This window comes from Protopterus annectens, chromosome 5.part0 (assembly GCF_019279795.1).
Source record: "Protopterus annectens isolate FY-2018-M chromosome 5.part0, PAN1.0, whole genome shotgun sequence".
NCBI lineage: Eukaryota > Metazoa > Chordata > Ceratodontiformes > Protopteridae > Protopterus > Protopterus annectens.
In genome coordinates, this window is record NC_056735.1 from 488,441,081 (window position 1) to 488,456,686 (window position 15,606).

At 37.9% G+C, this 15,606-nt stretch overlaps 1 protein-coding gene across 1 annotated transcript in view; it reads left to right on the top strand.

Moving 5' to 3' along the window:
• Nucleotides 1-15,606, top strand: part of LOC122802686 (cytochrome b-245 heavy chain) — a 430,240-nt gene that overhangs the window by 342,467 nt on the left and 72,167 nt on the right. Inside the window, exon 8 of the mRNA XM_044072409.1 lies at nt 7,708-7,800. Within this exon, the coding sequence (XP_043928344.1) occupies nt 7,708-7,800 (93 nt within the window). The remainder of the gene's footprint in view (nt 1-7,707; nt 7,801-15,606) is intronic.

The following is a 15,606-nucleotide window of genomic DNA, read 5'->3' on the forward strand; positions in this document are numbered from 1 at the left end:
AAACTATCAAAGTTATCTCCCTATCCCCCCTGTAAATTGTGGAAGACATTTACTGACCTTTGTTGCTTCTAGGGTTCAGTTACTCCCTTCCCCATTACCTCCATTGACTCTGGCAAAGAGTCAGCATCTCCTTTTCATGTTGCCTCTGCCTCTCCTTTTCCTCACCATCTAGATGTCACAGTTTCTCATTTTCCTCAGCCTCTAGTCTAGATGTCTCAGTCTCTCTGCTGCTTCTGTTTCCAAATGCTTGGCCTCCAGCTCAAATCTTTAACTCCAGACAGATTTTTAAGTCCTCTGTGGAAAGGTTGAGCTGTCCATTTTCTGAGAGTTGTACATCTCCAAGGCCAACCTGGTTTTCCTCCTGATCATTGGTTGGCAATGCAGCTATGCCCAAAACTGCAATCATTTCTGCATTAGGATGGCATGCACCAGTCCTTTAGCCTGGCACATCTCAGCCAACTGTCTCTTTGACAGCTTGCCATTCTCCTCTGCTTGCCTGCTCTCCCTGACTAACTAAGCTAACAAAATAAATACATAAAACAATTGTGATGTGAAACTCTGAATGTTCACTGCATGGCTGATTGAGAGTACAAACACCTTCACTGACCACAGCACACAAGCTACAGGAATTCAATATCCACAACACTACAAGCAATTAATATGTGATGTGGATAACCCACCACTGTCAACCAATTAATATGTCATCCAAGCTAACTCAGCATATTTGTGCTGGGTTAGTTTGGATGGCATCACTTTTTGTCATCTGACTTCAGTTTCTAAGCTAAACCCCTTTTATCAGAGACTAACAGAATTTAGCAGCTCTCTGTGAAAATACATAGACTTCAGTTGTTTGCACCTGCTAGAGAACATAAAACAATTAAACACTTACAAAACAATGCAGAAGGCACCCTAGTTCTAGACATCCTGTCCCCTTGCTGCATTGAAATTAACTTTTATAGCACAATTGTAAAACCCTTTAATTTCAACTTATTTTCTTTTGCAAGTTAACCTTTAATGTCCTAGTTAGGTACACTGTGGATATATCACTAAAGCTCAGTACTGTACAAACCTTGTTCAACCCATACTTTTGTATCAGCAGTTTAATATACACATAACATGCAGTTCTTTATAAATCATATCAGTATTCACAAATGAAATATAATTATTTACAAACTTCCAGATAGCTGGGCTGGCAGTGTAACATTTACATTTGTCAAGTGGTAAAATAGCCAAATTGTGGACTATTGAATGTAAATGGAAGTGAATAGTAATGCTGAAGACATGCTCGCACATGCATGCACGTGCACGCGTGTGTGTGTGTGTGTGTGTGTGTGTGTGTGTGTGTGTGTGTGTGTGTGTGTGTATGTGTGTGTGTGTGTTTGTATGCATGCTTGAGTGTTTGCAGGTTAGGGGTAGAATAATAGCTAGGGAAAGGAAAAGACAGCTTATGTTTTGGTTATGTTATAGTTTGTTTGAAGTGTGCACTTGTGTGTTTGTTTGAGCGTGTTTGTCTTGTGTAGTGGTACTGTTATGGAAAGGGTGTTAAGTACCCTAATGCATAGGTTTGGGGTTAGGAGCCCCAGTGCGCTACCTTATTTATGTGTGTTTACCCTAACTCTGCCTCTCCCTGCACTTCCTTACTCATGTGTGCTAACCTTAACTCTGCCTCCCCTAATCACGGCTCTATTAGTAATGCACCCATACTACACACACATGCATATGTACGGACACACACACGCGCGCACACACACACACACACACACACACACACACACACACACACACACACACACACACACACACACACACACACGCACACACACACACACACACTACAAGCACCAACACACATAAATATATTCCCTTATTTATCCTAAACTCTAACCCTAACCAACAAACACTTGCATACACTCTTATCTTCTGCTTACATGCATACAGCAAAAAATAAATAAATCACATATGCACAGCACTAAATCTATCCTCTACCTTATCCCTTACTCTGTCCCTAACTGGCAAATGCATGCTTACTTACTCACACACACACACTAATGCTGAAATGTCAGCATTACAAACACAGAAAAAATACTTAAAATACCCAATGGAATTTCCTACTTCCAACATTGCACGCTCTCAACCAAACATTCACTTGGCCACACACCCATTTGATATAATTAATAATACCACACACTGAACTCTGTTGACAAAACATCGGACTGACAGAATAACATTGATCGGTTTTAATACAGGAGAGTGGGCTCTTGCAAAAATTTTTAGACTAAGAAACAGGACACTGGAAATGTCATTAAGTTGAATGGATTCTATGGCTATTAAACACATATGTTAAAATTCGCAAGTCAATGACCGTGCTTGAAAGAGCTTGATGAATAAGACAACATTTTGACCTCATGTCAAAGTAAAGGATTACCTGATAAGTTCTGCTAGGTAGAATAAAATATGGGGCCTTTTCAGAGTGGGTCTTCCACAAACAGTGCACATTTCCTCCTACCATCCTAACATGTACTCCTCCCGCAGCAGTGCTTCTGAGATCATGCTGGTTTCCAAACCCTTCCATTCCCACGCTGTAATATTAAGATCATACTACATTTTAAGCCCTATTCCCTCCTCCCACTGTAACTATGACAGCTCTTGAGTCTTGTGTTCTTCTCTCTCCAACATGTTCCTGTACTGGCAGCCCAGTAATACCTTGGATGCTGGTTTAAAGCACTATATTGCATTGCTTGATCACACTATATATAACCAAAACAAAAATTAGTGATTCTTGAATAAAAAGCAATATAATTCATTATATTATCATGCTCATTTTACTTTGTATCAGGTAAGATCTCAGTATAACTTTGGTATATAAATGTGCGAACATTCAGGTTAAATAGATATAATGCAAGGGGAGGGGGTCTCCTACATAGCAAAAGTTCCTGAAGGTGTTCCAGTTTACCACAGTGACTACTTATCTCATGCAAATATACACAGCACTATATGCTTACAAGGAGAGGGCTGCCCTGCTCCTGAGATCACAGTTCTTTTCTGCATGCCTTAATTTTATGGCAGACACCTGACTTCAGCAAATGCAGTGGATGAGGGAGACTTCTGAAATGTGTGTAGAATGACAAAACAAGTCAACAGTCAAATAAGCATTGTTTTAGGATACAACAAGAGATGAAGATCCTGAGCTTTGCTCATTAAGTAACAGTCTGTGTAATGTGGCTTTATGAATCTTATTTAACACGCCACTGACTATGTCAGAGATTGATAAGGTGTAACTACCTTTCACCTTACAGTGCCTCGAAACAAAGGTTTACGAATCCTATCTACAATCTGCAATAATGGATTCTAAGCCAATGGATATAATGGGTAACAGGGTCATGTTTCCTAATACGAGAAACACAGATATACAGGAACTATTCATGAAAAACTAAATTGCTAAGAGATAATAACAGAAATAGAGAACTGAGCAGCAAATCTGGTACTAATGAATGTGGGTCATGTAATATATGAAGATATATTTGTGTATATTAAGGAAGCTGATGAGTTTACAGATCCTGATACCATCTATATGTATAATACCAAACACTTAGCCATGCATTAAACTCAGACTAGCATATATCTGGTTCTGTATACTGTAATATAGTTAAAAGTTGGAAAGCTGAATGGGCAGTCTGGGGAAGAATTATGAAACATAGATATGCCATCAAGAGCAGTGATGACTGGAATGTACATCCCAGCTATTTTGTCAAAAGGACAATACACACAGTTCTTTTTATGAACTTGATGTTATCTGCAAGGATCCATGCAGTTGCAGCAAATATAATGCTTGACTCTTTTGCAGAAATAAAATGTCATGCTGTATAGGTTACTCAACCTGTTCAGACTTATGAGTATGTAATTTCCCAGATTCATGGACACACCACTTTTGTGCAAGGGGATGATAAGTTGTTGTCTTCCATTCTTCTGGTGCAAAGCCTGTCTGGAGGCTGCCACTGAATAGCTTCTGTAGGGGGTTCTGACAGGTCCTGTTTCAGGCTGGCCAGTAAGCAGTCCAGTATGTTAACTGGGCCCATAGAATCAGTGTTCTTTGCCTTTGATTATGCCTTGAGGACTTCTTTGGGGGAGATTTGGGGGAGGGGATGTAGGATATATGATCTGGGAATGTAGGAGGGTAGTGGGGAGTGAAGTTAGAGCTAAATGTATCCACTGGTAGATGGCTATGTCCCCTGGGTCTGAGTATGTGATATAATCTTCTGTTACCTCTGCACAGTGCTGTGCATTGTTTCTAAGGTCTCTAAGGTTTCTAAGGTCTCTAACACAGTTAAAGAAGGCTTTATGATTGTTCTTTGTCTGTCCTTTGTCTGGGTGGTGGCTTTTACATAATTTCTGGCTTTGGTTGATTTGATTAGGGTCCCTATCAAGTATTCAAGAGCTTTTGTTCATCTTGAGAGTTGCATTTGCTTTTACGTGCAATGAGTTTTTTTTCATTTATTGTAGTGCATGTTTATATCTGGGTTCCACTATAGAGCTTTATTTTTGAATTGAATTCGGCATCATATTTACTTCAGAGGTAGACAGATACATCTATGCAGCTATTAACATGTGAATAGAATTTGGCAATAAAGAATTCTGCATAAGTAGTGCAATCATCAAGTTGGAAGGGGGTATTGAATTTAGTCAGGTCATAACTCAGTTTTAGTAGATTAGCCTTGGCATAATCCCTGAATACCAAGGTATTGAAAGATGTTTGTGGTTTCAGTCTTAAGGTGACTGCGACTGACTTGTCACTCAATTTAACCAGGAACAGAATTACAATTGGTAGAGAGCAGAGCTGTCCCATATTGATGAGGACCAAGTCCAGGATTTTATCTCCCCTGGTCCAAAAGCTTGTATTGATGAAGTCCAGAAATCTCTGGGTATACATGTTGGAGGATGCATACATCTCCCAGTTAATGGAGGGGTAATTGAAATCTCCTAGGAAAATGGTGCTTGGCTTAATGAACAGGGACTCCATACAAGTTAGGTAGGTGTTATGGGTTGAGGGAGACATAGAGGGGTTCTATAGTTAGTCATGATAAGATAAAGGGTCTTGTTTATGGTAAGATGGATGTGGTAATGTTCCAGATTGTTATCTTGTATAAGCAGTCTGGAAGTAAAGTGTTTTATACAGATATGGAGACACTGCCCATTTAGTGTCTTCATCTAAGGCTGTAGACAAAATGAGTGGTAGGCATTGAAACCCTGCTATGATGAGGTGCTCTCAATAGTTTTGATTTTTTCTTTTTTTTTACTCTACAGAAAGGACTTTTTTGGCCATCAACTTATAGTGAAGGGGACACCAGACTGAGGAAGTACAAAGGGCACTAGCAGACTCTGCACCTTACCTTACAAAATTCCTTACTGCAACACTACCACTATTCATACCTGTCAACTGTACAGATTTTCACAAAATGTCCAGATTTTTGATTCAATATTTTCAGTTCATTTTTTATAAAATTGTGTTTTTCTGCCAAATTAGTGGCAAATCATTAAAGACTCAAGTTAGAAAATAATGAAAGACATTTGAGTTTTGGACTTCACACCCTTCAGAAATTCATGTTAATACAAAAACCCATTGTTCTATCACCTTTCTAAGTTTGTAAGAGCAATATTTAAAAATTTTCCCTATTTTGGGGTCTTTGTCCTACTTTTATTCATGGCTTTGTCCAGATTTGTTGCTCTAAGAGGTTGAGAAGTATGCTATTCACATAAATGTGGTCTGTAAATAGTGGTAGAGTTATCCTTGTTATAATGCAAAGAAAACTGCTTTTTTCTTTCTGTTTGAAAATTTTGGCTTTTAATGCATTGTTTTTTCCAAATGCAAGTGTCAGTTAGCATATGTTTGATGTTTTCACATTTCAGTCAGTAATAATATATCCATTAAAAGAGTGCTCAAGCTACATCCCTTTCCTGAGCAGCCTTCTCCATATCAGGCTGAAGGAATAGATCCATTTATTTCAACCAGAATATGGAAACTCATGAGGCAACTCTCCTAAGGTATTGTGATATCACTGTAGCATAACATGCCAGGATTTTCAAAGTAAAATATTTAAGTAGGTTTTGTTTTGTTAAATGTTATTTACTTTCAATGGGTTTAAATCAAGGGCAGTATCCTATTTCTTCTCTACTACATAGTTGTGACATAGATCTGAAATAACTATAATATGTGGAAAACCAGCAAACAATCTTCAGAAGCTGGAACACATGTTGGAAAATGAAAGCAATTTAAGTTGGTGTAGTTGCAAAGTCACTAGCATTATTGCCTCACAATGCTTGGTTCCCCAGTTCACTTCAGGTCTTGATTTAAATCCTTTCTGTTTACTGCATACATGTCCTCTCTGTGTTCACACTGATTTTTCTGGGTGCTTCATTTTCCTTCCATATCACAATACATAGCATAGATGAATTCTCCCTGCTCCAATTGACTCGTAGTGTGTGTGTATGTGTGTGTGTGTGTGTGTGTGTGTGTGTGTGTGTGTGTGTGTGTGTGTGTGTGTGTGTGTATGTGTGCATCTGCATATGTATGTGTGTGTGTGTGTGTGTGTGTCTGTGTGTGTGTGTGTGTGTGTGTGTGTGTGTGTGTGTGTGTGTGTGTGTGTGTGTGTGTGTGTGTGTGAGTGTGTGTGTGTGTGTGTGTGTGTGTGTGTGTGTGTGTGTGTGTGTGTGTGTGTGTGTGTGTGTGTGTGTGTGTGTGTGTGTGTGTGTGTGTGTGTGTGTGTGTGTGTGTGTGTGCGTGTGTGCGTGTGTGCATGTGTGTTTGTGTGTGTGTATGCTTGTGTGTGTGTGTGTGTGTGTGTGTGTGTGTGTGTGTGTGTGTGTGTGTGTGTGTGTGTGTGTATGTGCATTTGTGTGTGCTCACTCATGCACATGTAAGTGTTTATTAGTGTTTGTATGTACCATACTGTGATGAAGAGATGCTTGCACCATAAAGGAGTAGCTCTTTCCCTTAGGCCTACAGATTGTTGGGATAAGTTGCTTCTTCCCTGTGACCTTAAGTAGGATTATGTGGGTATCAGATAATGAATGAATGAAAGTAAGTTCTTGTGCAGTACTCAAGGTACATATTAGAAGTAACAAGTGTTAAATGATTTTCTCCTACCATATAATACATCTCTGTCAAACTCCTGTCCATTTCTCTGAAAATAAAAATGTACACATATCAGTATAGTTCATATTAATATTTTCTTACTAATGAAGCTTTATATAGCTTCAAATTGGCTAGACCCAACTAAAACATCATGGCAAAACTTCAGAGTGTTGGCGACAAAACATATACTAGCTCATAAACTACTTTTAAATTCACATAGTAAGGGTATCAATAATCCGAAAATTTGGGAACAGATATTTAATATTATATTAGCATAAAACTTTTGAATTGAAGGTAGTAATAATTATTGCTATATTTGGAGAGAAATGTTTAATCAAACTGTTCAATATTGGAAACTTACTAACTATTCCTATCTTTTTCTTATATTTCTAATGTCTTATATGGAAGCATTCTTGTAAATATTGTATATTGTGTGGTGTGATTGTTACAGTGTTAGTTAGTAGTTTGTATTTTATAATTTTGTATGAAAAGTATATAACAATAAAGATTTATTATGGAAAAAAAAATGTACACATATTCAATATAATGGTAATGACTTTGTATTTTTCTGTTTTCAGACGTGGAAGTGGGTAGTGGGTCCCATGTTTCTGTATCTCTGCGAAAGGATAATAAGATTCTGGCATTCTCAACAAAAAGTTGTCATCACAAAGGTAAATAAATGCAGTGCAAGATGAAATAAAAAGGACCTTTGCTTGCTTTAAGGTGGATTTAGAGGAATATTATTTTTATTATTCCCATTAAAATACTGCCATTTTTTCATTATGAACATATTTTTGTCTCATCTAGCAGATATTGAAGTATGGTTGAAAGAAAATCCTTAGGTTTTAGACATTCTAGTTTTCATCCTTAATCTGTCATAATCACAACTAATGCTGATAAGTCACAGGTGCGATGTTCTGTTTTCCACTGCATACCATGTCCTGTGCCTGCCACAGCACTGATTTCACTATATTTGTTAGCAGATATTCTTCATTTCACATAAAGAAGTATTTCTAAAGTTATTCCAAATTTCCAGGCACCAGGTTATGTACATGAACAGTTACTGCATAACTTTCCTTCCCAGATACCACCTGTTCTTGGTTACTGGTATAGAGATACAGTGTCATTGTGATACTAGCCTCTAAATTCAGAGACAATTTAGGATTTGCTGATGGTATTGTAGGGTGGTAACTGACCATTTCAGGAGGCAGCTCTTTTTCCTACAGTAGAATGGCACAAATGGAGTACTAGAAGACAGTCTGGTTCCATTGTACTACTCTGAACCTCATCCCCTCAAAACACACTTGCTTGACCCTTAATGCATGAGGTTCTCCTTCAGTACATATGCGATGTAAACTTCAGTACCTGAAAGGAAACTATTTTATTAAAACTCTCTCTGTTTGCAAACACAAACAAGTGTTTTCTTTCTTTCTTTCTTTCTTTTTCTTTTTCTTTTTTTTTTCCTTTTAGTGGCAAGCCCCCTCCTATTACCATGTGGGAAATATTACCCCCACACATAACTCTTAACCTCTTAGCACAATAAATCTGGGCAAAGCCAAAAATAATGGGGGACAAAGTCCCCAAAATAGGGACACATTTTAAATATTTCTCTTATAGACTTAGAAGGTTGCTAGAATAAAAGGTCTTTTGTTAATCATGCATTTTCTGAAGGATACCCAGTCTGAAACTCAAATACCTGTCATTGTTTTGTGAATTCAGTCCTCACTGATTTGTCACAAAGATCCAGAAAACCACAAATGTTGAAAGGGACAGACCAAAAATATGAGGCAAAAATCTGGACATTCTGCAAAAATCTGGACAGTTGAGAGGTATGCTCCCACAATTCATTCTTTATTATTTTCACTGTGATCTCTGTAACTTGGAGAAGGAGCAGTCACTACAAACTAAAACAAAGTCTGCTTTTTCTCTGAGATGGTGTGATCCCAGGCTAAATATTAAATCACAAACTCCAGTCAATCATATACTACTACATCAAGCAGAACACAAGCAAACATCAACATCAAGCAACTGTGCTTGAGGAAACACTAACCACACAATTTAGGATCAAGTATTTTAAGGAAATAATGCAATTTTATGGTAAGAACTGGAAATAACGTGCCACCAAATTATATCTATAAAACTGTCAGATATCTCACAAATACAGACATAACTATCTTCCATGTGGTGACACCACTCCATGATCAGGACACTGAAAGTAAGTAAAAGACAAAGGAATTGAAACAAGCCACACTGCAATGGTATAGAGCCTCATATGACTTTAACATACCAAACAATCCAGTGAAAAGTATAAAAGAGGCCAAACCTTTTCCAAGTCCAGAGAAAATCTGATGCTTCATGACAGGATTGCCAAGAAATCTTGTTGTACTGCAAAGCAGAATGTTGTCATGACATCATAAAAAACACGAGTAATAGGTGAATTTGGCAAAAATGAAAAGAGGTTTTTAACCCATGTATTTTATGCAGTCTAGCTATAGAGTTATCAACAGGCTGTGGTGGTGCAGTGGTTAGCATTGTTGCCTCACAGCAAGAGGTTCTCCCATTCGCTTCTTGGCTGGAGCACCTTCTGTGTGGAGTTTGCATGTCCTCCCCATGGTCAAGTAACTTTTAAAGACATACATGTAGGTGAATGGGTGTGTCTTCTTTGAAGGTTGGGTGTCAAGCTGGCACCTTGGCATTGTAAAAATCCACTGCCAATCATTAGCAGACTGGAGTCCTGCTGTAGTGACCCCTAACCAGGAAAAGCTGAATGACATTAGTTTAGCTATAGAGTTATCAGTTTATTGTTAAACAAAACAGACCTTACCCAAAATGAGAACATTTAGGTATAATTTGAATTTTGTTTTGTTGCATGTTTATAGACTGTCTACCAAAAAGCCTTATAAAAGTTTTCATTTTAGAATTATAGTGAACTAATATTTCAGCATAAAGCATGTAAGGACAGAGGCCATCAATAAGAAAAGCATTATCCTAACACACACCTACAAATCCTTAGTTACCTCCCAAGTAACATGCCCCCCCCCCTTTTAATTTCTCCAAGTCTATTGTGTTTCTAATACCATGACAGGAATGGACCACATTCCAGTGTCAAAGTATGATTAAAGTTAATGAAATTAGTATTGTTTCAATCTCTGATATTAGCCAGAAGTGCTCTTTGTAGCACCTGCAATGTGTCCAGTAATGACTCCTTCTGCAATTCGTACGGAGTTACTTGTATTGGTAACACATCTAAGTACGATTGTAATTTTTTTTTTATAAGATCCATTGCTCCTACTGCTATTGGAACTGTCTCGGTATTTTTCTTCCACATTGGCCTCATTTCTGCCTGCAAATCCTGGTATTTTATAACTTTGTGTCTCTCCATATGTAAGACACTGTAGTCACTTGGTGTAGCAACTTCAATGATTAATGCCATTTTGTGTTCTTTTCATGGACTACTATATCTGGTTTTCTTGCAACTATCTTTTGAACTGTTGGTAATAGGTGATCCCATGTGATATAAACTTCATCATTTTCTATAATGCTTTGTGGCTCATGTTTCCAGTGTTTTTCAGCTACTTCAGTATTATAATGTCTGTACAATCCCCAGTGCTAAAGTTTTGCCACATTATTAAGTCTTTCAGTATACAGTCCTTCTGTCATTGGTATATCACAACCAGCAACAAGATGTGTGACTGTTTCCAATTCTGTTTTACAAAACCAATATTTGTCAGTTTCTCCCACATGTTCATAGATTTGTAAATCATGTACGTAGTCCACTATCTTGGGCTGCCAATGTTAACCTTTTATCTTTTGCTTTAAATTCACTTCTCCTTAACCATTCCTGTATTCAATCCTGATCAACATGAGTTTGTTCCAAGAGTTTTCTATACTTGCAACTATATTTATACATTTTCTACATTTCTTAACTTCTCATTTGATCCTTCATCTTATATTCGTTCTTTTGTTTTTTGGCACATTCAATTGCTCCCTGATTTTTATCTGCTTCTGCTTTGATTTCCATTCCCGCTTGATGCCGACATCCTTCTGTTAAACTAAGCTAGGAAGACATCTTAGACTTATTCTCTTCATGTTTCAAAACTTTCACTATGTTTGGGTCTTGTAAGGTCAGCAGATATGTATGTAGTCCCATGACTGCAGATCTATACATATAATCAATTTTGAGATGGCCCATACCTCCTTCAGAACGGGGAATATATAGTCTTGGTATGCACTGATTTTTATAAATCATTTGATGAGTATGAAACAACTTTCTTGTTTTCCTGTCGAACCTATCCAACACCATTTGGGGCCAGTCAATCCCTCCAAGACTGTAAGTAAGGACAGGAAGAGCAAATTGGTTTATAGCTTGGACTTTGTTCCTAGATGTCAAGACTGTTTTCAGTATTAATTTAAGTCTTTTAAAATATTCCTTACTAAGTTTTATTCACATTTGTTCATGTTTTATTTTTCCTTCATCATTTCCCAAATACTTATATACTTCCTCTTGCGCAGTTTCTTTTATATCATATTTCTGTCCCAAACCAATGTTTTATTGGTGCTGCAGCTTTCCTGATTTAAAGGTTGCTTTTGCACATTTATCAAGACCAAATGACATTCTTATATCATCTGAATCCTCCTTGTATAGACACCAATAATTCTTGGGATTCAAACAGATTTGGAGTGCGTGGCTAGGCTTGTAAGAGCCCTAGAGTTTGTTAGCCTAGAAACAATTTATGAACCTATGAAAACAAAATAGAAAATCATATGATTTATGATTTAATAAGGTACAGCTTGACTTTGCTTGCTCAGGTAAATGAAAAAAGATTGGTCATGTTTTCAGTGTCCTTCCCTCACTATCACACTATTACCTCCTTGATAAGGCAGTCCTTCCAGTTACACAGTTCACAGCTGGTTGACATTATTGACTGAAAATGGCATTTGCTTGCGTCTTCATTGCTTCCTTTTTAGTAAAACAAAATTAGAAACACTCACATTAGTGAGTTGTGGGTGTTTCAAGGCTGCGAACCTTGGACAGTGAGTACAACAATGCCTCTCAATGATCCCTTTTACATCTTGAGATACAGAGATATGGAGTGACAATAATAAAGTAATAAAGTAAGAATGTCTGACACTAGGGCTGCAAGAGAGGTTGCCCATATAAAAAATACTTTTTTGTTGGAAGATATGCTTAAAAAGTGACATGATCAAGTACATCCATGACAAGAATATAAGTATTCAAGCTGGTCATGAGCTCTTGTGACTGGGCTAGTGTCATGTAGACTTGCGTAAATTGAGAACTACTGTATCCAATGGATCCAATTACAAAGTGTTCTTCTAAAATTTAAAAATCCCACCAAATTAGTCCATTCCACACCTCTGCAGGTTGAAATGGGAAATGACCAAGAACACAAAGTTAAACATATGCATCCTGTTATGTAACTCAAGACTCCCATACCCCCTGTGACTCAAATTGCCAGCAAAGAAAGGTTCATAGATAGTTACTAGGCATGCAGTCCAGCAGACGATTGATCTCCAACCTTTTTTGCAACAAGGACCAGTCTCATGTAAGACAATTTTCCACAGACTAGCCATTGTGCGTGCATAATAAAGTGCATGATATTTATTTATGTATTTATTTGACATTTGTTTATCAGGCAGGCCCAACTGGACTAGAAGTCCATTTCCAGCTGAGTCCCGGGGAGAAAAGTTCCAAAGTACAATAAAAAGACAATTGGCAATAATTACCAAAAAAAACAGTGTACCTTCTGCTTAACAGCATAACATTAATCTACTATGGTCGAGAGGTACATAAACCTAATGGCAATCTTAATGACTTTTTAAGTTTATAACAGCAATATTTAAAATCTGTCCCTATTATTTGGTTCTATTCAGCATACCTCTCAACTATACGGATTTTCGCAGAATGTCCAGATTTTTGCCTCATATGTTTGGTCTGTTTCTCATAAAATTGTTTTTCTGGCAAATCAGTGGCAGATCATTGAGGTTTGAAGTCAGAAAATGACAGTTGAGTTTCAGACTTCATACCCTTCAGAAAATACATGCTAATGCAAAACCTGTATGTCTATCTACTTTCTAAGCTTGTTAGAGCAGTACTTAAAAGTGTCCTTGTTGTTGGGCCTTTTCCCCCCATTATTTTAGACCTTGTCCCGATTTCTTGCTCTAAGAGGTTGAGAGGTATGTCCAGATTTATTTTGCGAGAAGTTGACTGGTATGGTCGAGAGGTACATAACCCTAATGGCAACCTTGTTGACTTTCTATGTTTATAAAGTCCCTATTATTTGTGGCTCTGTCCAGATTTATTGTGCAAGAGGTTGAGTGGTATGGTCAAAAAGTGCAGAAACCTCATTGCTGCTGCTGCTGCCAGGGATCAGTCTCACTCTTCATTCTTTGTCTCTCTCTCTCTCTCTCTCTCTCTCTCACACACACACACACACACACACACACACACACACACACACACACACACACACTCGGACTCTTCTACTTTTATGCACACATTCACTCACACACGCAGACAGAAACATATACACAGACACACTTTTTTCAGTTTCCTTGACTTTTATTTTACACTTGCTAAACAGCAAAATGCTTTTTTTATGGAGTGTAAAATAACAGCTTGATCGATCTCATTGCTCACTCTCTCTCTCTCATACACAGACAGTTTCTTCTTTTTTCACACACATATACTTTCTGCTTTCATGCATGCATTCACTTACACACATACATATACACATTCACTGGCTGCCCAGTACCAAATGATCCACGGCCCGGTGGTTGGAGACCACTGCAGCTGACCATTAATGAGCCTAACCCAAATTTCCTATTGCCCCAAAACACTGTCTGGTTAACTGACTTGCTCAGGTTCACAGAGTAGGCTCATGAAGTTTGAGGGAATCATACTATGTACCACAGAAATTAGCTCATTAAAAACTCATAACTTTAATTCTCGACGCCAACTGCCAAACAAAATTGTCTCTATCGGGAACCAAGCTCAGGAGCATCTACTTCAAAGGCAAATGCTCTACCATTTAGCCAAACATAAATTAATTTGTAGCATGATGCCTGTGCACTGGCCCAGTAATCAAGGAGCCTCAATCCTCACCACTAACACCAGTAAGGGGCGTCCACATTGGGAGGATAACAACTACACACACAGTAAAGTACAATTTCCCTTAAGAGTACACAGAGATCACAGTCAGTCTGGGGCTGGTTTCTCTCTTTCTCTCTCTCTTCAGATCCCCAGTAAGACTCCCCACTAGCACAGCTATAGGGTTAAGATCTCAGCTGAGTGGTCAAGCCAAAACCTCCAGCACCTCCCTGTCCAACCAGTGCTTCGTGTGCCTGCCAAGTAGCTGACACATACACACACTTTGAGATTTGATTTATATACAACCACACAGGCACTCCTGGGGAAGGTTGGCAAGGGTTCACTAGCTATGCCCCTTCTGCCCAGACTATACGGTAGTACCAACGGCCACCAACCACTACTATCACCTACTATAAAGGCCCTAACCAAAGGGTGTCCAGTTCTACTGTGCAATGTTATTATTATCCAATTGATACATGTGTCCAGGCTAAGGCTATTCTAGAGTGGCCGGTACAGCATCACCAAATACATGCAAGTATTGTAAGAGCTTAGATGATCTCTACTCAAAACAGCCACAGTTAAAAGGTTTAAAAATATTTAATAATAAATAATAAAAACACAAGACAATACTCAGTGATACAACACAGTGACAATAGAGAGTTCAGAAATCACAGGAACATGCTTTAAAACAATATTGTAGGATAGTCTGACATAAATATAAAAAACAGGTAGACTAATCCGGCTATATTCTATCTCTAAGAGAAGTACTAAGTTCTAAATAACTTTACCTACAGAGCAAAGCAAGTGCCTGGTGAATTGTTGTCAGCTCCAGAACAAAATACAAAATGCTCTATCTTTCTCTCTGAGAAAGTCTTAAATTGATAATACACAGTATTGCTGACTCATTTCAGATTACAATCATTTTTATCACTTCTTCTTTAGTTCGCAGGCTAACATAAACTCAAAATTTACATTTCTTTGTAAGCTGCACCTGCCCGGAATCCACAGCAATAAAAGACACTTTTACATGTGAAACCTAGTAATAATCTATGTCTTAGAACAATAGAAAGAATTTCCTAGCCCATACATCCTGTCTCCGAGCTTGAGATCAAACAGTGATAAAATGCATTACTTATCAGCTTTCTTCCAACAGGGTGCACTGTGGTTAAATTTTTGAAGCTCAAAACATACACAGTTTTCTTACATTTGTTACACAAGCCTGTGGATCATATTTATATTTACAAGGACATAAAATGATTTACAAAATTCTATCTAGCTGGGATGGCAGCCCCTCAGTTTTTCACAAGTAGTAAGATCAAAAACTGCATATCATACAAATTTCATGATCTGAAATTGCTTTTATTACAAA